This window comes from Lolium perenne, chromosome 3, assembly GCF_019359855.2.
Source record: "Lolium perenne isolate Kyuss_39 chromosome 3, Kyuss_2.0, whole genome shotgun sequence".
In the NCBI taxonomy this organism is placed as follows: Eukaryota; Viridiplantae; Streptophyta; class Magnoliopsida; order Poales; family Poaceae; genus Lolium; species Lolium perenne.
The window spans coordinates 350,873,696-350,900,500 of record NC_067246.2 but is presented as its reverse complement, the minus strand read 5'-3'; the positions used below and the strand labels follow the sequence as shown (position 1 = coordinate 350,900,500).

General features: G+C 45.6%; 2 protein-coding genes and 1 long non-coding RNA gene across 3 annotated transcripts; 1 reads left to right on the top strand and 2 right to left on the bottom strand.

Annotated features, from left to right (window-relative positions):
- Positions 1 to 1,229: 1,229 nt before the first annotated feature.
- LOC127340575 (uncharacterized) lies at positions 1,230 to 2,537 on the top strand. The gene has a single exon (XM_051366313.1). It carries the CDS (start codon positions 1,230 to 1,232, stop codon positions 2,535 to 2,537), a length of 1,308 nt encoding a protein of 435 aa, XP_051222273.1.
- A 6,873-nt stretch (positions 2,538 to 9,410) lies between these two features.
- LOC127346236 (uncharacterized) lies at positions 9,411 to 9,961 on the bottom strand. The gene is made up of 2 exons (XR_007879409.2): positions 9,714 to 9,961; positions 9,411 to 9,600 (listed from the first exon to the last, which is right to left on the bottom strand). It is a non-coding gene; the product is annotated as an uncharacterized lncRNA (long non-coding RNA).
- Positions 9,962 to 11,939: 1,978 nt separating this feature from the next.
- LOC127340576 (putative FBD-associated F-box protein At5g50270) lies at positions 11,940 to 16,011 on the bottom strand. The gene is made up of 3 exons (XM_051366314.1): positions 15,043 to 16,011; positions 12,403 to 12,582; positions 11,940 to 12,284 (listed from the first exon to the last, which is right to left on the bottom strand). Exons 1-3 carry the CDS (start codon positions 16,009 to 16,011, stop codon positions 11,940 to 11,942), a joined length of 1,494 nt encoding a protein of 497 aa, XP_051222274.1.
- Positions 16,012 to 26,805: the final 10,794 nt, after the last annotated feature.

The window sequence follows — 26,805 nt, the reverse complement described above, 5'->3', positions numbered from 1 at the left end:
TAATCATTGGAAAGCACGGCACCACCTATATATATGTAGCCAAGATAATCATTGGAAAGCACGGCAGTACCTATGTAGCCAAGATGTACCGGTGTATTCCAGCCCAAGAGTATGGTGGCTGCAGGGCACAAGAATGGTGGCTGCAGGGCCTGGTTTGTAGTAGCCTGGTTTGTGTTTGTGTACCATCCACGTGCAGCTGTTGAGCACAAGAATGGTGGCTGCAGGGCATCGAAGCTGCCGGCGGGTTGTGGCTTCGTCCTGATCTGTTGCGTCTATGTTGACGGACTCGAGGCGGACGGTGAGCAGCACCGGCGCGGCGTCGATGACGCGTTGGAGAGCGGATAGGTGCTGGTTGCAGTGGCTCAGCCGTATGGAGGACAGCCGCGGGGCGGCGGCCTCCCTCCGGTAGAGCAGCCCCTCGCAGTTGGCGAGGTCGAGGACCCGTAGTGTCTTGATCAATGGCAGGGAGTGGAGGGTGACAGTGTAGAGTCTCTCGGGTCGCGTGTTGCCGAAGTCGTGGCATTCGCACCAGTACTGTCTGGCGACGAGCCGGAGCTCCTCGACGCGGCGCGCCGCCCGGTGGGAAAGCACGATGCCGACCAAGCCTGTGTAGCGCGAGGCGGCCTTGAGGTCGGAGTCGAGGCGCAGGGTGAGCCTCGTGACGGGGACGTCGGCGGCGTCGAGCGCCCCCGTGGCCGCGGAGACGAAGGCGTCGCGTGTGGAGAAGAATCGGGCCTTGTCGTCGTCATGGCGGCGGCGACGGTTGTTGTCGACGCCCGTCTCGAGGTTTACGGCGCCTGAGGAGAGCCAGAGCGGCGCGCGCCATCGGCGCGAGAGCGCGGTGGTGGAGGCGGCCTCCTTGAGCGGGGCGAAGTGGAGGACGCGGCGGAGGATGTCGTTGGGGAGCTCGGACAGGCGGTCTTGGCCTCCGGCCATCGTAGGCGGCGGCGCGAGGGCGTGAGGTAGTCCTCTAGGTAGGATGCGATGCGATCGTGAGGACAGACAAGGCTATATATGTCATCCTACATGTTACTGGGCTGGGCTTCAGGTTCAGGTGCTCTAGCTGCGCTCGAATTCTAATCAGGCTGCAAACTACGATTGCCGTAACCTGGCAGTAATCGATCAGATGTGAATCCGGCTCGAGCTCGATTTAGACGTCAACAAACCTAGTACAAATATATCCTCCCGCGCGCTTCTAGCTCCCACCTCGTAATCGATAGACTCACGAGATGCCGATACGGATGGCAGCTGCCGGCGACGAACGGAGGACCAAACTATTGCGGCGCACGGGAGGATCAGGGCAGGCCACCACGGCGCGGCAGCGCCAGCGCAGGTCCTTCTCCATGCTGGCTGACGACATCCTCGTCACCATCTACCGGTTGCTGGACGAGTATCCGAGCAGCCGCGCGCGCTTCGCCGCGGTCTGCCGGTCGTGGCGCGCGGCGGTCGCCTCAGAGCCACGGGCGCCCGTCCTGCCATGGCTGCTCCTCTCGCCGCGGGAAGCCGGCGGCGACAGGACGAGGCTCGCGCGATCCCTGGAGGACGGCGCCGTGATGCGCATCTGTCCCCGACCAGGGCTCGTCGGGAGGCGCCTTGTGGGCGGCTACGACGGCTGCTGGGTCGTCTCGTGCCACCCGCCGCCGATCAGGATCGTCAACCTCTTCTCGGGAGCCGAGCTGGCGCTTCCCGGGAAGCTGAGCAAGATCGCCTGCCCTCGCCGCGACCATGGCCGCGGCGACACCCGTTGCCCGATAGTCGTCTCCAAGGTCGTCTTCTCTGAGCCGCCCACCTCGGACGGCTGCATCATGGCTGCCATGACCGAGAACTGTGGCCTCGCGCTGTGCAGGGTCGGTTGCCCGGAGGGTGGGTGGTCGATACACGGCTGCCAAGTCGAGTCATTCATGGATATCGCCTTCTGCAACGGTGAGCTCTATGGAGTCACGCGCGGCCACAAACTTGTCAAGTTTGACATCACCTTGCACAAGGGCGGAGCTCCAATGGTCACGGCCGACACCCGAGTAGCCTTGCAAATGGTTAGCCGTCACAATTCCAGAAACTCTTGCAAGGAGTATTCCGTTTACCTGGTGGATTTGCACGGCAAGCTCGCAATAGCGATCATGACCTGGTGGTGCCTCGGAACCGAGCCTTTCTTCAAGGTGTACCAGCTTGTTGATAATAACGAGACAAGTGGGACAACAACATGTTGCAACAATAGATGGGAGGAGGTAACGAGCTTAGGCGACCATGCCTTGTTTTTGGGGCAGACATTTTCCAAAGCGGTTCACGTGCCAATGGACATGTGCGGTGACGTGGAGAGAAACCGCATCTACTACTCCAACAATAGCTCTCGAAGTTTAAACGCCGAAGTTCACGGTGATGCGGTGAAGTTGACAATCTCATACGGAAACGGCGACCTCAAGTATGAAAGGGAAAAAAGTACGAGCATTGCCGACTATGCTGAGAAAATCACGTCTGTAGGGTACTTCATGAAGTGTGGCCTTCATGATATCATGTGGCTGCTTCCCCCTGATATTTAGATAGATAGTTAGTTCTAATGGGTATGCGTGAGTTGTTTTGACTCCCGGGTGCTTTAGGATGAACTACTCAATAATAATCTATGCCTAATTCCTATACCTAATACCTATATATAATAATAATAAATTAATAATCTACATCTATACCTAATAGTAATAATAGTTCTTACCTAATAATAATAATAATAATAATAATAATAACAACAACAACAACAACAACAACAACAACAACAACAACAACAACAACAACAACAACAAAGGAAAAAAGTATGCTCGTTATTTCATCCATTTGGTCAGTTAATAAACATCGATGCACCTAGGGGAGCTTTGTGTAGCTACCATCTCCGTGTCGGGCACGATTGGCCAGAGCGATCATTTGTCTACACCGATACAAGCTCTATTCTGACCACACACACAGATGTTCGGCATGGACTCAGGCACTCAGCAGAGTCCATGCTAAACATTTGAAATATTCGTCGTCTCTGCCTAGTTTCAGGACCATCCTAGAGGACTGGAGGTGCTCCCGAGAAGAGCGATCTGCGTGTGCAAGCCGATGAAGCAAAGCCGGTAGTGAAACCTCATCGCAGTCTGTCGTCCTCCCCTCCGCTGACAGCCGATATGGCCGCTCGCCTTCGTCACGAGATAACATGTTCCAATCATGATAACAAGAAAGGGGAGAATGGCGACCTTAAGTATGAAATGGGAAAAAGGATGAGTGTCGAAATACACATCTTCATGAAGTTTGGTCGTCATGATACCATGTGTCTGCTTCCCCCCGATATTTTAGCAACTAGTAGGTTAGTAAGGATAAGTATGAGTGGGGTGTCTTCGCTGTCTTGTCCTAACAACTAGAACACATGCATAATACATGGTTATCTCAAAGAATTTTATTTTTTGAAAGTTCTAACATTTTCTTCTATTTTTTTGAAAACTAAAAAGGTGATTCAAGGAGTGGTGCATGGAGCAAAAATGAAAAAAATGCCAGCAGCTTTGCCGTCGGCATAGTGCTGAAAAAAGATGTGCCAACGGCATAGGGCTGAAGAGGAAAAACCCTCTGCCAGCGGCTTTGTCATCGACATAGGCTGACGCTGTTGCCTCGCCGTCACAACGGAGTTCGTCGGGGCCACTATTGTTTTTGGATTAGTCCTTCCCAAATCCTCGACTAGATCCTTCCTTCTAATTCCGGTGACAAACGCATCTATCGCTCTTTCATCAAATATGTTTTCCGCCGAGTTTTTGATAATGTTCCACCTCTGAATGTACGTCCTCATCGACTCATCATACTTTTGTCTACAGGCTCGCAGTTGCTCTATTGATGCATGTTTCTTGCATGTACATAAAAAGTTTTTCACGAACATGTCCTCGAAAGATTCCCAGCTATCGATGGATCCAGGTGGTAACTTTTTGATCCATGATCGCGCTGCTCCACTTAGGTGCACTTGGATGCTCTGCATGGTAGTTGCTTTGGTTCCTCCCGTCAGTTTCACCGTTTCCAGATAATCGACTAGCCAATCCTCTGGATCTTGCAGGCCATCGAACTTCTTGTAATTATCGGGTAACTTGAAACCGGATGGGACTCGCGTTTTGCGAACTCTTCGAGTAAAACAGGGGAGCCCGCACATCTCCTCTTCATCGACTTCTGGTGACTGCCGACGTTCCCTCCTTTCTTGTCGTGCCCTATCAACTCGCGCTTGTGTCGATGTATTTCTTGCCGCGCTTGTTCTTGGCGGGTCCTGTACTACCACTGTTGGTCGTGGACTATTTTTCCTTGGAGCGCCTTCAGGAGGTGTGCCTGTGTTTGCGAACATTGGTCCCATGACTCCAACTCATGCTATAGCCATGTTATACAATGCTTCCCTCGGATCTCCGGGAGGTGGTCTATTTGCCAGTATAAAGGCCTGAGTTGCCAGTATCCAGCTTCCGGTGTTTTGGGAATAATGTTCCCCCTTGTGTCTATTGACATAAAAGACATGTCGAGGTTCTGGATCAAGTTTTCCCTCTCGGCTTCGGGTATGTTCTGCAGCCTAGATCTTCCCCTATTACGGGCTGCTCCATGATTGGATTCCGAAGTTCCTGAATGTCGGCTGAGCTATGCCCTTCTTCGGCTTGACGCAGAAGCCGCGGCTTTCCTCCTATTAAGCTCAGTTGTTTGCTTTTCGGGTTCTCGTCCAGCATGGGCGAGTCTATATTGGTACGCTTGCAATTCCTCGAACGTGGCAGTTGTATTCATCGGCTCTGTACCGTCCATAGCTTTTGCGGCTCTGTCCCAAGCCGCTTGTGGAATTTGCACCATCTTTCGTTCCGCAGGGCCGACATATTTAGTTCCCCAATCTCGCGTAAGATTAGCGGGATCGACATATGGATTTTCCAAATTATCGAAAGCCTCTAACGTCTCCTCCTGTGGGCGACTTGGCTCTCCAACCACATAAACTTGATGATATTTTGAAGCTTGACCTTTGCTGGGGTTGGTGACACCGTCACATAGATCGGTGAAGACCTCCCAAACAGAAGTAGATCTGTCAATGAAGTTGAAGCTGTCGATGCTGTCTGAGTCGCTGCTTATATTGGAGTCCACAGACGACTCGAAGGACATGCCGCCGAAGATCTTGACGAGTTCTCCGCTTGTCGCCGACGTGGCGAAGAGCGGTGAAGAGATTTCCTCGGCATCGATCTTGAACGCTGACGTCGATTCCGAAAAATCGAAATTGGCCATCGACGATCCCGACGAAATCGGAACCTCGAGACGATGCGATCCCTTCTTCCCGATGCGGAAGTGGAACCTCCCGCACGTCATCTCCATAGGCTCCTCCAGATACGCATATGCATCCACACGGGAGGGCGGGTGAGGAACAAAATCGACTAGATCAGTTTCGATCTGTTTACCTCTGCCCATTGCGTTGCTTGCCACCGAAGACGTCGACGATGTTGAGCGTGCCATCGAGGTCAGATCCTTGTCGCCTTCAATTCCCACAGACGGCGCCAATTGACAAGGTATCGACTTGTCAATGCCTACAGATTGTAGACTAGGGTTTTCTGGGAAGTAAAGGGCAAGTAGATCTCGAAGGTTCAGCCGGAAAAGTACCCGACTACTATAAAACTAGGGTTATGTTGACAATAAAATTGATGCTCTCTTTGTCCCTCGACTCCCCCTTTTATAGGAGGCGGAGCCGAGGGTTTCGTGATGTACAAGTTACAAAGTCCGGGAGACTCTTTGAGTTCATCCCGTAATAGTTACAAACAAGGTTTAAAATAGCGCGCTATTTCTCCGCTAATACCACGCAATAGCATATTTGGAGGGTCTATGCTAAATTTTAGTAATTTTGCTCCCTATGGCACTATTTGTGAAATAGCATGATATATCGTGCTAAAACTTCATAGCGTTAGCGCGCTATTTTTTCAATCTAAGTTGCTTTCACTTTTTCGTGGTGATAAACTGCAATATGTTGGTTCCTCTTCTAGAATAGAACTTAATATCTAATGCTGATGATTCTTAATAAAGAATTTATACTATGTTGTTGCCTTATGGAATACTGATGTTAGCCTTCTGAAAAATTGGAGATATATTTGTTGTATGTGGTTATGTATGTATGAATTAGTCATTTTTGGACTAAATATCCAACCTTTTTAGCGAAATCCTTTATTTTTAGACTATATTTGATATTTTTTTCAAAACGCTATTTGAAATATAGCACGCAATTAGCACGATATAGCGTCCATAGCGTTTGAAGGAGGCCGGCGCTATTTCATTTGGCACGATTTTAAATCTTGGTTACAAATCAGTATTCCTAATACAACTCTATCTTTCCAAACTATCTCTCGACTGGGCTTCCAGGCTTCATAAACTTCGGGTCATGGGCCTTCAGTAAAACCCCGGGTACCATCTTCGGTAGGCCAATTGGGGATGCCTATGTCAGACGCGCGGTCAATTTCGACCATTTCGGCTAACGCAAATGGATACACATGGACAATTTAAACGTCCGTTTTACATCACTAACCAGTTGCGCACCCAAGATCTTCACGTGAATGAGAGCTCGCAACTAATCAGTAATCCTGGGATCCACGTCAGCACAAACGAGCACCAAACGGGATTTCTGCTAGGATCGACAGGGAACGACCGGGATTAGAAAGGTTAGGGTCTCAGTTTCAGGGATTCGGGGTTTGGTTTAGACTACCTCTACAAAGTCAAGGTTTAAATAGACTTTACTCTATATAATATATAAGCTGTGCCTGTGCGCGCGTTGTGCCACTCCTTTTCCTTTTTTATGTCTGTCTCACAATGTCACTATATATAAACCATACACCGATGGTGGTGTACATGTACACGGAAACTAGACCACCTCCTAAGTCTACCCTTACAACTACGTTACAAGGATCACTACGGGAAAAATAGACGTCACCGTGCAGCCTTTGCCGTGCAACATTAGCGAGTCACACGGCAAAGAAGCGTTTGCCGTCAATGGCATTGCCGTGCGATCTTTGCCGTGTGTCCCCGCACGGCAAAGCCTTTGCCGTGCATATAGGACCATTTGTCGTGCAAATAGTTGCACGGCAAAGACATATTTTCCCGTAGTGGACAGACTTGCTAGTTTCGAGGACATGGATGAGAACTCACGATTCCTAAGCTAATTAAGAGACATGCTGGTGTACGTACTTTAGGCGTTTAGGGATCACATATACTAGGATGCGATGGCGCGGCGACACGCTGCGCCCGTAACAATGTAAAGAGTGTAAAATTTTAATCGCTAGGAGAATAGGTAGATAAGATTGTAATATATATTTTTGATATAGTCAGTCAAGCCCATAAGTCTACAAATAGTCGGCCCAACTAATTTTGGATGGATGAGGAATTTATTTGGAGGTCCTATGTCGTGGCAGAGTCTTTTGTCTATTTGCTGCCGTGACAGGGTTTTACCTTAGATTTGCTACCCGTGGCTTAACATTTCAAGAGTGATGTATCTAAAGTAAGACATAGCAAATTACTTTGTGATTGTGCTTGCTGGAACTGATTCGAGAACTATGCACCCTAATAATGCTAATATCTAGGATGTAAGCACAAAATTTCCTCACTTATGTAGTAGTCTTTACTCTTTTATTTCTATAACAACAATGCTATCCGAAAAATAAAATTAACCCACTCAACTCTTAATTGGTGTGAAAATCGATCATGGTCATCAACCAGAAATACAACATACACACTGATAAGGTGTGCTATAGTTGCCATGGTCCTGACAACATGTCGAGGGCCTCACCATAGCAAGGCAAACATATGTCTCAATGAGCTGAATATCATTTCAGTGCTGGTACATATCAAACCCATGGCCTTTTGTTTGTAGTAAAAGTGATTACTTCTGGATCTACATGCCCATTTTTCTCCGACTCAACATTAAACCAACTATTGATGAAAAATATATGTAATATAACTACACTACCATCTAAATAGTGTTTACTCTTGTAGGTAGCCTGAGCACCGGATATTTGTAAACGTCATATGCAGACATCTGAATGTAGCTGCTTGAGCATCATTTTGGTCCTGCAATTAATCTTGAACGATCAACTCATGTTTTGCCTGAACCAATCGATATGAAGATGTTAAATAACACATACAAACCTAACCACATAAGTACAAAGCTCTGGTTAAAATAGCCGGCTATAGCCGATAGCCGCGAAATTTTTTGAAGCTATGAAAGGCTATAGCCCGGGCTATAGCCATATAGCCAATTTGCTAAATAATGAAAAAAATTGAGGAGCATATAGTCATGTATATATATCAATAATTCACAAATTGATAACATAATAACATCTTCACATACGAGATACACATAATAGTTCACACATAGTTAAATACATAGTTTTGTCCAAATATTACAACATCATTATGTAGTTTAGGACATAGTTATGCTTGCCGCTCGGCTTGGTGGCTATTTCGCCAAGCAAATGGGCCGATCGACTGAAATTTTTGGTCCAAAATTTTAGGCCCATTGAGCGAGAAGTTAGCGGCTGTGCGGCTAAATCAAGGCTAAATAGCCTTAGCTGGGCTATTAGCGGCTATTAGAGGCTATTTCTATTTTAGCCTCTAAAGCCTCTAGCTATAGCCGTAGGCCTCGCGAAAGGCTATAGCCGGCTATTTTAAACGTACAAAGTCAAAACACCCTTTATCCAGTACTGACAATACTTGCACCTCAGTTTCAGTCATCTGAACTCTTTAGGCACCAAAAACTCCAATGCAAAAAGGGACAGGTAACTTGATGCTTTCAATAGAGAGTGAACCCTAGAAAAAAACTGTGTTAGTCATTTAAGGTTGACCATATGTTCTAAATGTTGCAATTATTTCTAAAATATTGTGTGCTTTCCATGCAATATTAGAAATATTGCACAACAACAATTTTTGAATGTGTTAATAAAAATATTTATGTAATTTCGATCTAGAAATTAAAAGTTGGGTTTCAAAGATCGAAACTGAGTATGTTCAGGCGTACATAGATTTCTGTTTTCGAAGTCCGTACTGAAGCATACAGATGACCCTCCCGATTAGAGCCCACCCTGACATGGATACTCCATACAGTACTCTAAGACTGAATGTGGTAAGCAAATTATGTTGAATAAGCTGAATGTGGCAGCATGCTTCAGTATAGAACGGCACATACACTTCTGCGCAGTTGTGAAGAAAATTAAGCATCCTAAACAAAGTCATAAGGATATGTTGTCACAGCTATGGCAGGCAAGGCACAGGTTCAGAAATATAACTCTTAAAGTGACAGTAAACTTTATTCAATTTCTTGTATCGATGTAGTATTATTTGTGAGTGAAACATCCTGAACAACACCCGTGCAAAAAGAAACATGATCTACAGCACGACCTGTTTTGAGAGACAAAGTATTGACGAATCTTAGAATAGAATTTTGATTAAATGAAAAGAAATGAGTAGCAGCATATTCAATTTCGTAACATATGGGAGTATTTCTTAAAGAGTAGTGATTATACAACATAAATCGGAGGCCCTTTACACTGTACTATCCTTTTTGAGATGGCTTCAATGTACCTTCATCTTTGATCAGAATCAGAAGAGCTGTATAGTTGTGAAGAAACAAAAGAAAAATCTTAGGTAATAAAGCAACAACACAGTACCACTGAATGGTCTTCAATAAAAAAAGATTGAAGTCTAAGAGCATTTTCTGGAACCTGGAAGCCCATGAGATTTCCCTTTGTATGGTAACATCACAAAAGATGGGAAACACTGCCACAAATGATGGGAACCTCTCTATCAGTCTGTGGAAAAGAAGAAGGGGCATAGCTGATCAACCAAACACCCAGCAAATTTTGTGATATTTGGTTGATCAAATTATTTATTGAAGCAAAGTAGGTGACATAAAAAAAATATCTTTACAAAGAAAGTCATATTCGACAATAGACTGATATTTAGCACCTGAACCTCATGCACCATTACACCATGTTGAATAAGCTCAATGTGGCAGCATCCTTCAGTATAGAACGGCACATACACTTCTGCGCAGAGTGGGCAGTTGGGAAGAAAATTAAGCATCCTAAACAAAGTCATAAGGATATGTTGTCACAGGGCAGGCAAGGCACAGGTTCAGAAATATAACTCTTAAAGTGACAGTAAACTTTATTCAATTTCTTGTACTTTCTCTGTAGGGGAATCGATGTAGTATTATTTCTGAGTGAAACATCCTGAACAACACCCGTGCAAAAAGAAACATGATCTACAGCACGACCTGTTTTGAGAGACAAAGTATTGACAAATCTTAGAATATAATTTTGATTAAATGAAAAGAAATGAATAGCAGCATTTTCAATTTCTTAACATATGGGAGTATTTCTTAAAGAGTATTGATTATACAACATAAATCGGAGGCCCTTTACACTCTACTATCCTTTTTGAGATGGCTTCAACGTACCTTCATCTTTGATCAGAATCAGAAGAGTTGTATAGTTGTGAAGAAACAAAAGAAAAATCTTAGATAATAAAGCAACAACACAGTACCACTGAATGGTCTTCAATAAAAAAAGGATTGAAGTCTAAGAGCATTTTATGGAACCTGGAAGCCCATGAGATTTCCCTTTGTATGGTAACATCACAAAAGATGGGAAACACTGCCACAAATGATGGGAACCTCTCTATCAGTCTGTGGAAAAGAAGAAGGGGCATAGCTGATCAACCAAACACCCAGCAAATTTTGTGATATTTGGTTGATCAAATTATTTATTGAAGCAAAGTAGGTGACATAAAAAAATATCTTTACAAAGAAAGTCATATTCGACAATAGACTGATATTTAGCACCTGGACCTCATGGTACATCGAGGAGAACATGGTACATCTAGGTGTAGGGTTTAGGTTTAGGGGAGCTACTTTTGCACCATTACACCTTACACCACACTTTCACACATATCATAGGTCCACATGCAAGATTTGGTGGGGTTCCGGTGCTCCGGCGGTCGTTCTCCCCCTTCTCCCCCCAAAACAGCGGAACGTGTGCCCCGACGGGTCTACCCCCTAGATTTCTCCGCGCGAGGGTGCACCAATGTACCTTTTCATTCTTTTAGGTTTGTTTAGTACATATACACATGGATAACCAAGATTGGGACCCTTTGGCGCATACACCCGCAGCTCGAGCCATTATCACACGATCGAGGGTGTGCCTGATCTACTGGTTAGGGTTAGGTGAAGGGTTAGGGCTAGGGTTTAGGGTTTAGGGGAGCTACTTTTGCACCATTACACCTTGCACCATACTTTCACACATATCATAGGTCCACATGCAAGATTTGGTGAGCACGACAGCGAAGTAGACGCACGGTAGAGAAGTTGGCACGGCAGAGACTAGGCGCACGGTAGAGACTAGGCGCACGGCAGCGAAGTAGATGCACGGCAGCGATTTGTCGCACGGCAGCGTAGTCGACGCACAGTAACGTTTTGCCGCACGGCAAACGCATGGCCTCACGGCAAAGCTCAGGAAGCACGGCAAAGACCTTGTTGCCGTCGGGATCTTCGCCGGGCGCTCGTTGTCGTGCATCCACGCACGGTAAAGACTTTGCCGGGCATATAGGCCCCTTTGCCGTGCGATTTGTCGCACGGCAACGTCTTGTTTTCCCGTAGTGTTGGTTCTAGCGATTGGAGGGCTGGGTACCATAAAAGAGCTCCCTTTCCCCTAAAAAATAAAAAGAGCTCCCTAAACTGTGGGTGGAAGCTTTGAAGGATTAGAATATCGGGAATTTTGTTGGTATGTCATATGTGCACCAAGAATTTGCGTGCTCCTGTAAGCTAGGTCGGCATATACTAGGATCGGTAAGTACATGACTACATGCTCTCTATTTGAGATAACAGTTCCATTTTCACAGATGCTTCTTGGATTAAATAGACTTTCTCGTACTTTTTCTCTTGTTCGATACTATAACTGTGATGTCCACTCATACTCCAACGTCATTGCCGCCTCGTCAGTAGCACGGTGGGCTATCCATTTCCCCCTTCCGCGCGGAAGGCTATGCTCCGGCGATTCCTTAAGCACTAAATTTGGGCACCGCCAACCTTCCCTAGATGCCTTGGGGGTCACGATCATCCTCTCCAGTGCTGGCGCGCTCGCGAGCAGCAGTTCCACCATGTCGACGCAGCAATACTCTTGAGCATAGAAGCCGCCCAACTTCACCTCGCGGAGGTGCTCCAACGAGATGACGTTGTCCTTCGAGCTCGCAGGGAGGTCGCAACCGCCACACCCCTCCTCGCAACGAGCAGAATACTTCATGTGGTGGTGATCAATTCAAGTCAAACAAGAAGTACATACAAATTAGTTACCTTGAAATTCTTGAATCACCATGTTAATAAAACTTACTATAGATATGATATAAGAATCTCACCAGGTGAATCAGGTTGTCTATGTGGAGGTATTCGAGATTGCTGCATCGCGCGAGGAGACTACTCACTGTTGCTCCCAGGTAGTGGCTGTTGTGTGAGCAAAACTTGATGGTCAAATGTCTGACGCCGGGGAGCTGGGGTATCTCTGTCATTGCCTCATCTTGCCCTCTTTTCGTTAGCACCTGTGTAAGTAAAGAAAACCCAGATATGAAAATTGAGAAACAAAGATAGTTATAGTGGGAATTCCCTCCCTGGCAATCGCTCGCTCGAGCGATCGGTTTTTGTGGCGCGGAGCGCTCACGCGAAAGCGTGACTCAATTCCCTTTGTATCACGTAGTGCTTTAATTGCGTTCACATGTGTTCACACTAACAGCTTGTATTACTACTTTGCAAGTTGCATTAGCGTTCACACTGCATGCATGCACATGCATAGAGTATCTCATGGATTTGCATTTAATGAGCCAACTTTTCAGCACTCTTTCATAAGTTGCTGCATGCATACACATAGCATCTCACTCTTTTTCTTCAGCACGAGGCAGACTCTCAATTCACTTTTTACAATTCCCTTTTGGTTTTTTTTTCGTATGGTAATTCAGATTTAATGGGGTCCTTTTGCAATTCCCTTTTTCGGGCCAGTGGTATTTAAGGGGGAAAATAACGGGTGGGAAGATCCACTTGCAACTCAAATGAACTACCACTTGCTACTCAAATTAAGTACTGTTTTAAGTTGTAATCTAACAAAAGTTGCTAAAAAAATTCTTAATGAAAATTACTTTTTAGGGTTGCTAGTTATTTATATTTACCGTTGATAAATAACGGGGCACCGGGTTGATAACTTGTAAACAAAAAAAGAGTCGCTACATTTTTTTAAATTAAATTAAATTTTTAGGGTTGATATTTATTTATATTTACCATTGATAAATAGCGGGTCACCGAGTTGATAGCTTCTAAACTAAAAGAGAGTGGCTAAAATATTCTAAATGAAATACTTTTTAGGTTTATTATTTATTTATATTTACAGTTGATAAATAACGAGGCACCAGGTTGATAGCTTGTAAAATAAAAAATGTTCGCTAAAATATTCTAAATGAAATACTTTTTAGGGTTGGTAGTTTTTTTATAATTACCATTGATAAATAACGGAGCACCGGGTTGATAACTTGTAAACTAAAAAGAGTCGCCAAAATATTCGAAATGAAGTTAGATTTTAGGGTTGGTAGTTATTTATATTTACCGTTGATAAATAACAGGACACCGGGTTGATAGCTTCTAAACAAAAAAATATTCGGTAAAATGTTTAAAATAAAATTAACTTTTGGGGTTGATAATTTTATACATTTACCGTTGATCACTCAAGTACGGACGGGTTGATTATTCGAATAGGAGAGGGTTGATAACTTTTAGCCAGAAAAAAAGTTTCTCGAAACATATCAACATGGGTGCTAGTTTTGAAGATCTCGTCGAGACGGATTTATTGGTGAAAGCGGATCTTAATTTGAAGTTGTCGTTTGAAAGTTAAAACGTTTTGAATTTTGAAATTTGGAAAAGATTCCGCCGACATCAGCAGATTCGTCTATTTGTGCATGCATGCAGAACTTTCCCTCAATACCCTGCACTAGGTTGATAATTTTATACATTTACCGTTGATCACTCAAGTACGGAGGGGTTGATTATTCGAATAGGAGAGGGTTGATAACTTTTAGCCAGAAAAAAAGTTTCTCGAAACATATCAACATGGGTGCTAGTTTTGAAGATCTCGTCGAGACGGATTTATTGGTGAAAGCGGATCTTAATTTGGAGTTGTCGTTTGAAAGTTAAAACGTTTTGAATTTTGAAATTTGGAAAAGATTCCGCTGACATCAGCAGATTCGCCTATTTGTGCATGCATGCGTAACTTTCCTCAATACTCGCACTGTGTTGATAATTTTATATATTTACCATTGATCACTCAAGTACGGAGGGGTTGATTATTCGAATAGGAGAGGGTTGATAACTTTTTAGCCAGAAAAAAAGTTTCTCGAAACATATCAACATGGGTGCTAGTTTTGAAGATCTCGTCGAGACGGATTTATTGGTGAAAGCGGATCTTAATTTGGAGTTGTTGTTTGAAAGTTAAAACGTTTTGAATTTTGAAATTTGGAAAAGATTCCGCTAACATCAGCAGATTCGTCTATTTGTGCATGCATGCAGAACTTTCCCTCAATACCCTGCACCAGGTTGATAATTTTATACATTTACCGTTGATCACTCAAGTACGGAGGGGTTGATTATTCGAATAGAAGAGGGTTGATAACTTTTAGCCAGAAAAAAAGTTTCTCGAAACATATCAACATGGGTGCTAGTTTTGAAGATCTCGTCGAGACGGATTTATTGGTGAAAGCGGATCTTAATTTGGAGTTGTCGTTTGAAAGTTAAAACGTTTTGAATTTGGAAATTTGGAAAATATTCCGCTGACATCAGCAGATTCGTCTGTTTCTACATGCATGCAGAACTTTCCCTCAATAGCCTCCACTACAGTCCAAAATTTGCCAAAAATGGAAAGAAAAAATTGGTTAGAAACCGATCGCTCATTCTCTCCCTAGCAATCGTTCGCTAGCTAGGGGAGCCCGTTATAGTGTGGCCCTTCGGGTATAAGTACGTACTTTTGGAACATATAGGCATAAGACGTGGGCGTCGCTGGGCCGGCATTCTTGCATCAGTTGGATGGTGTAATGTTGGATTTCGAGCTGGATGTAGCCGAGGGCGAGGGAGGTAACGAGTTTCTCTAGAGCCGGCGCCTGGACGGTGAGGCTGGTGTGCTCGCTGTGCTCTTGGTGCATGAAGTACTTCTCCACTACGAGGGTCGAGAGCCGCGGTGCGTCAACGTCCAGCCTCCTAACACAGAGGCTATCCAGTTTCAGGGTCTCGAGCGCTTCGCCATGGAGCCGCAGGTCGTGCAATCCGCGGAGGTGCGAGAGAGTCAGCTTCCGCAGCCTAGGGCAGCACGACGGCGACGACAGCAGGTGGCCGAGGAGGGGGCCGTCGTCGTCGGAGAACCATATGGTGTGCAAAGTCAGCTCCGTCAGCGCGTGGAAATCGACGGCCGGCGGGAGCAGGAGAACGCCGGAGTTTAGCTCCAGCGACATCGTCTTCAGCCTCGTGCTGCCAGGCAGGCTCAACCGAGGCTGCAGCTTATCCGCCGAATATTTCGTCCTCCGCCTCCACCTCCGCCGTTGGCGTGGCACCGGCAGCTCGAACACCAAGGATGTCACCGTGTGCCTCATGGCGCGGCGGAGCCACAACTCCGCCCGTGACTTGCCCGGCCAGAGCCAGGCGCGCAGCTCGAGAGTATCGATGTCGGTGTCGCCGTAAGCACGCCGTGCGAGCACGTTCTGCACAAAGTCGTTGAACTGTGCATTGTTCTTCTTGGCGCTCTGGCCATTGCGGTTCCAGTTCCCTAGACGGAGCACCGGGGCGCGTGTCCACAGGTTGCGCCATCGTCTCGATAGCACGGAGGTGCACACCACGTCCCGACCGTCCTTAGACACCAAGCGGAGGACGTGGAGGAGAAGGTCGTCGCTGAGGTCGCTGATGTAATCGACGGCGCCGTCGACGCATGCCGCCGACGGCATCGATCGATTGCTTATTTTAGCCGTACATGCCAGTTCGTCTCTCTCCTTTGGCAGGTTCGGCGTATGCGTAAACACGGCCCAAGATCCTTTCTTCTTAGATTAGAAATTCAACCTAGCTAGATTACTTTGTTGGTTCGTATACGGTACGGAGCGAAAACTTCTGCTTAAGTTGAACCTGTAAACTTGTAAACCAATAAGGACTCCAACAATTATGTGAGATCGGTGGTGACCTGTCAAAGCCCAACACAGCAAACGTACTAGAGCAACTTTTTTCTCGTTGAGAAGTGCTACAACTCTTGTTGAGAAGTGCTACAACTCTACAATAGCAAAATAAAACAGACAGGATAACAAAAAAAAAAAAACCGTCGTACCTAAACATCAAAGAACAGAGGAGAACCAGAAAAAAAAAGATCCACAAGGTTCTAGAAGATTCACGAAACCGGAAACACCAGACCACAACGTTAATGGGTCATGGCCCAAGTGGCCACCCCGTGCATGCCAGGTGTATTCCCGCATGCAAGCGGGGCGACAAATAAGGTTCGTGCGTACAAATAAGTAAGAGCATCTCTAGCCGATCCCTTAAACTGGTCAAACCATTAAATTTGTAGATTAGTTTGAGGGTTTGATGTTTTTTTTTGGGCCAGACACCTTAAAATGGTCAAACCCGCAAATGATTTTGCAGGCCAACCTTTGTACGAGCCCGCGATCTGTATAGTTGGAGTTTCGAAGACGTTTTTGCAGGCCAACCTATATACGGTCAACGCACTCGCAACAGCTCGCGCCAACACATTTTGCCAATAAATTCTCCGGAGTCCAGCAAAATTCCGACCGAAGATTAGCAAAAATCGAACTACGCTCGCCGGAATTGGCCGCCGGTTGGATTGAATTCGAGAAGACATGGCGGAGCAGTGGTCTAAACTGGTTTGAGAGGCGTCGCAAAAACTCCTGTTATTTTCTGCCTCCATTTTTGTGGGCTATATCTCAAAGTTATCAATTCCCGGGACGTTTCCCAGTGACGGGGTCCACTGATAAATGGTTAGACGGGTGTCCCCAAAACTCATATTTTTCATGTTTTGTGCCCATTTTAAGTGTCTATGGTGCACATTGTTCGGCTCCCGGGACGATTTCCAGGTACCGTAACCACCGAAACGTGGTTTGAGAGGAATCGCAAAAACGCGTATTTTTCATGTTTTCTGCCTACATTTTCGTGGGCTATAGCTTGTAGTTTTCAATTTCCGAGATGTTTCCCAGCGACGGGGTCCATTGATACATGGTTAGATGGGTCTCTCCAAAACTTATTTTTTCCATGTTTCCTGCTCATTTTAAGTGGTCATAGCGCACACTTTTCGGTTACCAGGATGATTTCCAACTACCACTACAAGAAAAACCTTTCATAGAGACATTTTACTAGAGACACTTCCTACTTTGCCTCTTTAAAAATCACATTAAGACACTTTGCACGTTGTAGTGGCACTTTTTGAGACACTTCAGAAATAGTCTCATATGTAGAGACGTTAGTTGAGACATTTCTGTAAGGGGTTGCAGTTTTCATTCTATAGACAACTTATGAGACACTCCAACGTGTCACAAATAAGTTATTAAGAGGAAACCCATGAGACACTTTGTTGTATGTCTTTAATTTTTTATCTAGAGGCAATGTTTGAGGCATTTTGCTTGTTCTCTAGAGACATTTGTTCTATGTTTGGGTCATGGTGGATAATACTAATTAGAGTTATGTTCCAAGTATCAAGATATACTTGTGAAAGGGTGAGATGGCTAATGGAAAAAGTCTTAATCACTAAGGTCATGAGTTCAAGTATCGCTTTTCACATGGTTTCTTTTCATTTATTTACTCTAGAGACACAATATAATGCATCTTTTATGTCTTCTAAAATGTAAAGACATTATTACTATTGTCCTTACGACGTAGAGACACCGCCCGTAGTGACAAGTTTGAGACAATATGGAAAGTGCCTCTATAACTATGTAGGAGCAATTTAAGTGTCTCTACGGGACCAAAATAGTGTCTCTACATGCCAATTCTCTTGTAGTGTACCGTAACCACCGATATATGGGTTGAGAGGCGTCGCAAAAACTCTTGTTTTTCTCATGTTTTCTGCCTCCATTTTCGTGGGCTATAGCTCACAGTTTTCAATTCCCCGGACATTTACCAGTGACAATGTTGTGGGTATACTTCATGGGTGTACCATCGACAGTGCCTAGATCCGGCAAGCCCGGGTGGCCCACAGATGGTGGTGAGGCATGTGGCCCATCGGGCGGCCCAGTTGCTGTTGATCTTGACGGAAGATGTCCAGCCCAGGAGCAGGGAGCCGGATCCAACCGACATTGAGGAGGAACCCGGATCCACGGAGGCCCATTAAGGGACCCGGATCCGGTACGACATAGATAGAAGGGCGGATCCTTGGCGTACACGGCAAGACATTGTACCGTAGTTAGGTAACCTGTATCCGGGTAGGACTCTCCATGTAAACCCTAGATCCGTGCGCCTTTATAAGCCGGATCCCGGGAGCCCTAGAGGCAAGACAACAACTCATTGTAACATCGCGAAAGCGCCCAGATAATTCCATACAAGCAGCAGTAGGCCCTGTCATCGAGCAGGTGTTCCGAAGCTGGGTAAATCGCGCACCACCGTCCCGAGAGCTCTCCGCCCTATGGCCCCTACTACTTCTCCCCCTCGTGAGGATCCCTCCTCCGAGGTACCGTCGATTAGGCAACGACAGTTGGCGCCCACCGTGGGGCCTGCGGCGTCTGGAGGCCGGAACCGGGAGGTTCCGCCATGGGAAGCTTCGACGACACAATCGCTGTGGGGCGTGTCCTTTACGCCGGAAATCTGCCGATCGTCCCTCCGGATGAGTGCTGGATTCCGGCTAAAACCGACCCCGTCAAGCTCTCCATCGTCCCAGTTGGCGGCATACACATCTTCATCGGGGAAACCGTCGATTCCGACGGAAACCCACTGGTAAGTAACGCTGACGCGACCGCCGCTGAGCAGGACGCAGTCGCGAAGATCCGATCTGAGTCGCAGGAACTTCCTAAGAAGGATTCCGCCTTAGATCTGAAAAAATCAAAGCCCACCCAATCCGCCCCTGAGCAGGAAATAACGGTGGAAGACCAACGCAGATCCGCCTGGGTCTCCCAGGTGTTAGAGAAGCAAAGGTGTCACTTCGTGCACTTCATAGCCCATACCGCCGGAGCCGCCCCTCAAGATATCGGAGCTGGCCCCGTGCAGGATGAGGCGCCAGAAAACGCTGTCGCTCCGGATCAGCAGGAGGCTGTGGGCGAAAGCGATGCTCCGGGTCCAGAGGGTGCCGGAAACACTGAGGAATCAATCCTCGGCAACCTAAGCCCAATGTCCGGGGATTCCATGGACACCGAAGAGTTCGATCGGAAGGTAAAAGAATACGGATACGGTGAACAGCCCGACGTTGAGTCCGCCCAGCCCATGCAGGTTCTCGCAACCGTGGCACAGCTGGATCAGCAGGAACCCGAAGATGAAAACACCGCCTCCGATCTGGGACCGTCCAATATAGGATCTCCGCTAGATCGGGGACTACCGTACGAGGATGTCCTGTCTCCGAAAGAAATAGTTGCACAAGCACGCATGGATTTGGTCGCAAGGTCAGACGTCCTCAACAAGCCAATAACGCCTGGCGACGCCGCAGATCCGGAGGCTTTAGAGGCCACCAGAAAGGAGATGCTGGCCACAGCCAAGAAGTTTGCCAATACCGCAGCTGCTATATTGGATGAGAGGGAAGAAGCTGCGCATCTCGCGGACCGTTTCGAAAGACAGGATCGCGAAATCACCGCAACACTCGAGCAAGTCAAGAGCATGAGAAAAGAGTGGGAGGTGAAAATGACCTACGCACAGGCGGAGGCTGATAGAATCATCAGAGAAGCAATCCCTCCCCGCAGGATCAACTTCGCAACCCCTGTCGAACAGCAGCCGCTCGCAACTCCAAAGGATAACATGCAGAAAGCGGCGGAAATCCTGAACAAAAAGGACGAAGAAATTGATATCGATTACGTCCGCAAGCTCGTTGCTTCTGCAATGCAGCAGCAGAGTAAGGCCGATACTTCGCGCAGGTTGGAATCCAATCCGGATCACTGTGTATCCACCGCGCAGAAGGACGCCCGTATCAATCGCCACCCTGATGATGAATCGCGCACCGGATCCACGGAGCGCAGAAGAAAAGCAAGGGAGCACCCGAACCCAATCCCCGTGCCGTCGAAGACGCCTCCGTCAGACCCAAAGAAGGGAAAGGATGCAATGTACACTGGTAGGAACAAGTACCGGGATCCGTCACCTCCGCCTAACGGGTACCCGCGTCCCCCGCCACCTCGCCGCCGCAGTCCAGCCGGAAACACCAGACCCCATGGGGCTGGTGGAATTAACATCCGCGACAATATGCCGCCGCCAAGGACCAGGGCGCGCACACCGGAACCACGTCGGAACCAGAACAACGATCATGAGCCCGAGCCCAGAAGGAGCCGGAACAATGATCGCGAGCAGGAGCCCAGGAGGAGCCGGAACGCGGAACGTGAGCCAGAGCCTCGCAGGAGCCGGAACGACGGAGGATACTATCACCAAGGTGAAGGTAGCCACCGAAGCCGGAGCGAGCCTCGGGAAGACCGCCGGGATTCAGACGGCGGAAGCAAAAAATCTTACAGGCCTCCTCGCAGGTCCCATTCACCGCCACCCAGCGGCCGAGGCGGAGGCGGAGGCGGTGGCCGAAGATCCCGCTCCCGCTCAAAAACCCCAGGTGGCGGCCCACGCGACGCCCGAGAACGCCTCAATGAGTACAGATCTGACTACATTGGCCCAAAGTGCTTCGGCAGGATGATCCGAGAGGAACCAATGCCAAGGATGAACCTCAAGCTACCCGGAAACCTGAAGACATATGATGGCACCGAAAGGCTGGACACCTGGGTTGAGGATTACTACAATGCTGTAACCTTCGCCGGAGGAACCCCTAATATCGCATGCCGCATGCTTCAGTTGTACCTTGTAGGTCCAGCCCGGATCTGGCTCAGCGACCTCGAAAGGAACTCCATCTTTTGCTGGTTCGACCTGAAGAACGCCTTCGAAAAGCACTTCAGGGGCACCTACAAAAGACCAGCAGCGATAAGCGCTTACAGGCATGTATCCAGAAGAAGGGAGAAACATCAAGAAACTTCCTCACCCGATGGCTGGCATGCAGGAACGAGTGTGAGAACGTCGATCACACCACGGCTATGCACGCCTTTATAGGAGGATTGCAGCGAGGAGGGTTGCTGCGGCACAAGCTCACATGCTTAGCTAACGCAAATAAACTGACCCTGGATGATATGATATCCATTGCCAGTGATCATACTGCCGCCGATGACGACGCTGGTGGAGATCTAGTAGTGATACGTCTCCAACGTATCGATAATTTCTTATGTTCCATGCCACATTATTGATGTTATCTACATGTTTTATGCACACTTTATGTCATATTCGTGCATTTTCTGGAACTAACCTATTAACAAGATGCCGAAGTGCCGATTCTTTGTTTTCTGCTGTTTTTGGTTTCAGAAATCCTAGTAACGAAATATTCTCGGAATTGGACGAAATCAACGCCCAGGGGCCTATTTTTCCACGAAGCTTCCAGAAGTCCGAAGACGAAACGAAGTGGGGCCACAGGGTGGCCAAACCCTAGGGCGGCGCGGCCCACCCCCTGGCCGCGCCGACCTATGGTGTGGGGCCCCCGTGCCGCCTCTTGACTTGCCCTTCCGCCTACTTAAAGCCTCCGTGACGAAACCCCCTGTACCGAGAGCCACGATACGGAAAACCTTACTGAGACGCCGCCGCCACCGATCCCATCTCGGGGGATCCAGGAGATCGCCTCCGGCACCCTGCTGGAGAGGGGATTCATCTCCCGGAGGACTCTACGCCGCCATGGTCGCCTCCGGAGTGATGTGTGAGTAGTCTACCCCTGGACTATGGGTCCATAGCTGTAGCTAGATGGTTGTCTTCTCCCCATTGTGCTATCATTGTCGGATCTTGTGAGCTGCCTAACATGATCAAGATCATCTATCTGTAATTCTATATGTTGCGTTTGTTGGGATCCGATGAATAGAGAATACTTGTTATGTTGATTATCAAAGTTATATCTACGTGTTATTTATGATCTTGCATGCTTTCCGTTACTAGTAGATGCTCTGGCCAAGTAGATGCTTGTAACTCCAAGAGGGAGTATTTATGCTCGATAGTGGGTTCATGCCTGCATTGACACCGGGACGATGTGAGAAAGTTCTAAGGTTGTGTTGTGCTGTTGCCACTAGGGATAAAACATTGATGCTATGTCTAAGGATGTAGTTGTTGATTACATTACGCACCATACTTAATGCAATTGTCTGTTGCTTTGCAACTTAATACTGGAGGGGGTTCGGATGATAACCTGAAGGTGGACTTTTTAAGCATAGATGCAGTTGGATGGCGGTCTATGTACTTTGTCGTAATGCCCAATTAAATCTCACTATACTCATCATGATATGTATGTGCATGGTCATGCTCTCTTTATTTGTCAATTGCCCAACTGTAATTTGTTCACCCAACATGTTGTTCGTCTTATGGGAGAGACACCTCTAGTGAACTGTGGACCCCGGTCCAATTCTCTTTACTGAAATACAATCTCTTGCCAATCTTGTTTTACTGTTCTCTGCAAACAATCATCTTCCACACAATACGGTTAATCCTTTGTTACAGCAAGCCGGTGAGATTGACAACCTCACTGTTTCGTTGGGGCAAAGTACTTTGGTTGTGTTGTGCAGGGTCCACGTTGGCGCCGGAATCCCTGGTGTTGCGCCGCACTACATCCCGCCGCCATCAACCTTCAACGTGCTTCTTGGCTCCTCCTGGTTCGATAAACCTTGGTTTCTTTCTGAGGGAAAACTTGCTGCTGTGCGCATCATACCTTCCTCTTGGGGTTTCCAACGAACGTGTGAGTTACACGCCATCAAGCTCTTTTTCTGGCGCCGTTGCCGGGGAGATCAAGACACGCTGCAAGGGGAGTCTCCACTTCTCAATCTCTTTACTTTGTTTTTGTCTTGCTTAGTTTTATTTACTACTTTGTTTGCTGCACTAAATCAAAATACAAAAAAATTAGTTGCTAGTTTTACTTTATTTGCTATCTTGTTTGCTATATCGAAAACACAAAAAAAATTAGTTTACTTGCATTTACTTTATCTAGTTTGCTTTATTTACTGTTGCTAAAATGGCCAACGCTGAAAATACTAAGTTGTGTGACTTCACAACCACAAATAATAATGATTTCTTATGCACACCTATTGCTCCACCTGCTACTACAGCAGAATTCTTTGAAATTAAACCTGCTTTACTGAATCTTGTTATGCGAGAGCAATTTTCTGGTGTTAGTTCTGATGATGCTGCTGCCCATCTTAATAATTTTGTTGAATTATGTGAAATGCAAAAATATAAGGATGTAGATGGTGACATTATAAAATTAAAATTGTTCCCTTTCTCATTAAGAGGAAGAGCTAAAGATTGGTTGCTATCTCTGCCTAAGAATAGTATTGATTTATGGACTAAATGCAAGGATGCTTTTATTGGTAGATATTATCCCCCTGCTAAAATTATATCTTTGAGGAGTAGCATAATGAATTTTAAACAATTAGATACTGAACATGTTGCTCAAGCTTGGGAAAGAATGAAATCTCTGGTTAAAAATTGCCCAACCCATGGACTGACTACTTGGATGATCATCCAAACCTTCTATGCAGGACTAAATTTTTCTTCACGGAATTTATTGGATTCAGCTGCTGGAGGTACCTTTATGTCCATCACTCTTGGTGAAGCAACAAAGCTTCTTGATAATATGATGATCAACTACTCTGAATGGCACACGGAAAGAGCTCCACAAGGTAAGAAGGTAAATTCTGTCGAAGAAACCTCTTCCTTGAGTGATAAGATTGATGCTATTATGTCTACGCTTGTGAATGGTAGGACTAATATTAATTCTAATAATGTTCCATTAGCGTCATTAATTGCTCAAAAAGAATATGTTGATGTGAATTTCATTAAAAATAACAATCACAATGATTCTAGGCCATACCCTGCTAATGGTAACTCTTATGGTAGATATGCTTCACCTAATGAAGAAAAGATGCTAGAAATTGAAAGATCCACCAAGAGCTTTATGCAATCACAATATGAGCAAAATAAATTGTTTACTAAAACTATGAATGAGCAATCTACCTTGTTGAAGAATATAGGGAATCAACTTGAAAATCTGAATAGGGAGATCTCGGGGTTGCAAACTAAACTTGCTAATGTTGAAACCCGAATCTCATACATGTCTGCATCACAATCTTCTTTAATTAATAAAATGGCTGCTAAACCTAAGGATTTAGATGACAAAATTACTACTACAGCAAATGCCATTCAAGTTAGAATTAATGAGAATATAAGATTAATGGCTGAACTGCGTGCTAGGTGGGATAGAGAAGAAAATGAAAAACTAGCTAAAGAGAAGAATGTAGCTAAAGTTTGGACTATTACCACCACTTGTAATGCTAATGCTACATATGTTGCTGCACCTCCTACTAATACTAATAAAAGAATTGGTGTTAGCAATGTTTCCACTTCTAATGCAAAGCGCGAAAAACTGCCTGAAACTGCTAAAACTGCTGAAACTGCCTGTGATAAAGCTGCTGAAATTGTTTCCAACATTGGGGATGATGATCCCATGGCTTTAGATTATAATGGTTTGAATTTTGATGATTGCCACATCTCTGAAGTTATAAAGTTCTTGCAAAAACTTGCTAAAAGTCCCAATGCTAGTGCTATAAATTTGGCTTTCACACATCATATTACAAATGCTCTCATAAAAGCTAGAGAAGAGAAATTAGAGCGTGAAGCCTCTATTCCTAAAAAGCTAGAGGATGGTTGGGAGCCCATCATTAAGATGAAGGTTAAAGATTTTGATTGTAATGCTTTATGTGATCTTGGTGCAAGTATTTCTGTTATGCCTAAGAAAATTTATAATATGCTTGACTTGCCACCGCTGAAAAATTGTTATTTGGATGTTAATCTTGCTGATCATTCTACAAAGAAACCTTTGGGTAAAGTTGATAATGTTCGTATTACCGTTAACAATAACCTTGTTCCCGTTGATTTTGTTGTTTTGGATATTGAATGCAATGCATCTTGTCCCATTATATTGGGAAGACCTTTTCTTCGAACTGTTGGTGCTATTATTGATATGAAGGAAGGTAATATAAAATATCAATTTCCTCTCAAGAAAGGTATGGAACACTTCCCTAGAAAGAGAATGAAGTTACCTTTTGATTCTATTATGAGAACAAATTATGATGTTGACACTTCGTCTCTTGATAATACTTGATACACACTTTCTGCGCCTAGCTGAAAGGCGTTAAAGAAAAGCGCTTATGGGAGACAACCCATGTTTTACCTACAGTACTTTGTTTTTATTTAGTGTCTTGGAAGTTGTTTACTACTGTAGAAACCTCTCCTTATCTTAGTTTTGTGTTTTGTTGTGCCAAGTTAAGCCGTTGATAGAAAAGTAAGTACTAGATTTGGATTACTGCGCAGTTCCAGATTTCTTTGCTGTCACGAATCTGGGTCTACCTCCCTGTAGGTAGCTCAGAAAATTAAGCCAATTTACGTGCATGATCCTCAGATATGTACGCAACTTTCATTCAATTTGAGCATTTTCATTTGAGCAAGTCTGGTGCCATTTTAAAATTCGTCAATACGAACTGTTCTGTTTTGACAGATTCTGCCTTTTATTTCGCATTGCCTCTTTTGCTATGTTGGATGAATTTCTTTGATCCACTAATGTCCAGTAGCATTATGTAATGTCCAGAAGTGTTAAGAATGATTGTGTCACCTCTGAATATGTTAATTTTTATTGTGCACTAACCCTCTAATAAGTTGTTTCGAGTTTGGTGTGGAGGAAGTTTTCAAGGATCAAGAGAGGAGTATGATGCAACATGATCAAGGAGAGTGAAAGCTCTAAGCTTGGGGATGCCCCGGTGGTTCACCCCTGCATATATCAAGAAGACTCAAGCGTCTAAGCTTGGGGATGCCCAAGGCATCCCCTTCTTCATCGACAACATTATCAGGTTCCTCCCCTGAAACTATATTTTTATTCCATCACATCTTATGTGCTTTTGCTTGGAGCATCGGTTTGTTTTTGTTTTTGTTTTGTTTGAATAAAATGGATCCTAGCATTCACTTTATGGGAGAGAGACACGCTCCGCTGTAGCATATGGACAAGTATGTCCTTGGTTTCTACTCATAGTATTCATGGCGAAGTTTCTCCTTCGTTAAATTGTTATATGGTTGGAATTGGAAAATGATACATGTAGTAATTGCTATAAATGTCTTGGGTAATGTGATACTTGGCAATTGTTGTACTCATGATTAAGCTCTTGCATCATATGCTTTGCACCCATTAATGAAGAAATACATAGAGCATGCTAAAATTTGGTTTGCATATTTGGTTTCTCTGAGGTCTAGATAATTTCTAGTATTGAGTTTGAACAACAAGGAAGACGGTGTAGAGTCTTATAATGTTTTCAATATGTCTTTTATGTGAGTTTTGCTGCACCGGTTCATCCTTGTGTTTGTTTCAAATAAGCCTTGCTAGCCTAAACCTTGTATCGAGAGGGAATACTTCTCATGCATCCAAAATACTTGAGCCAACCACTATGCCATTTGTGTCCACCATACCTACCTACTACATGGTATTTCTCCGCCATTCCAAAGTA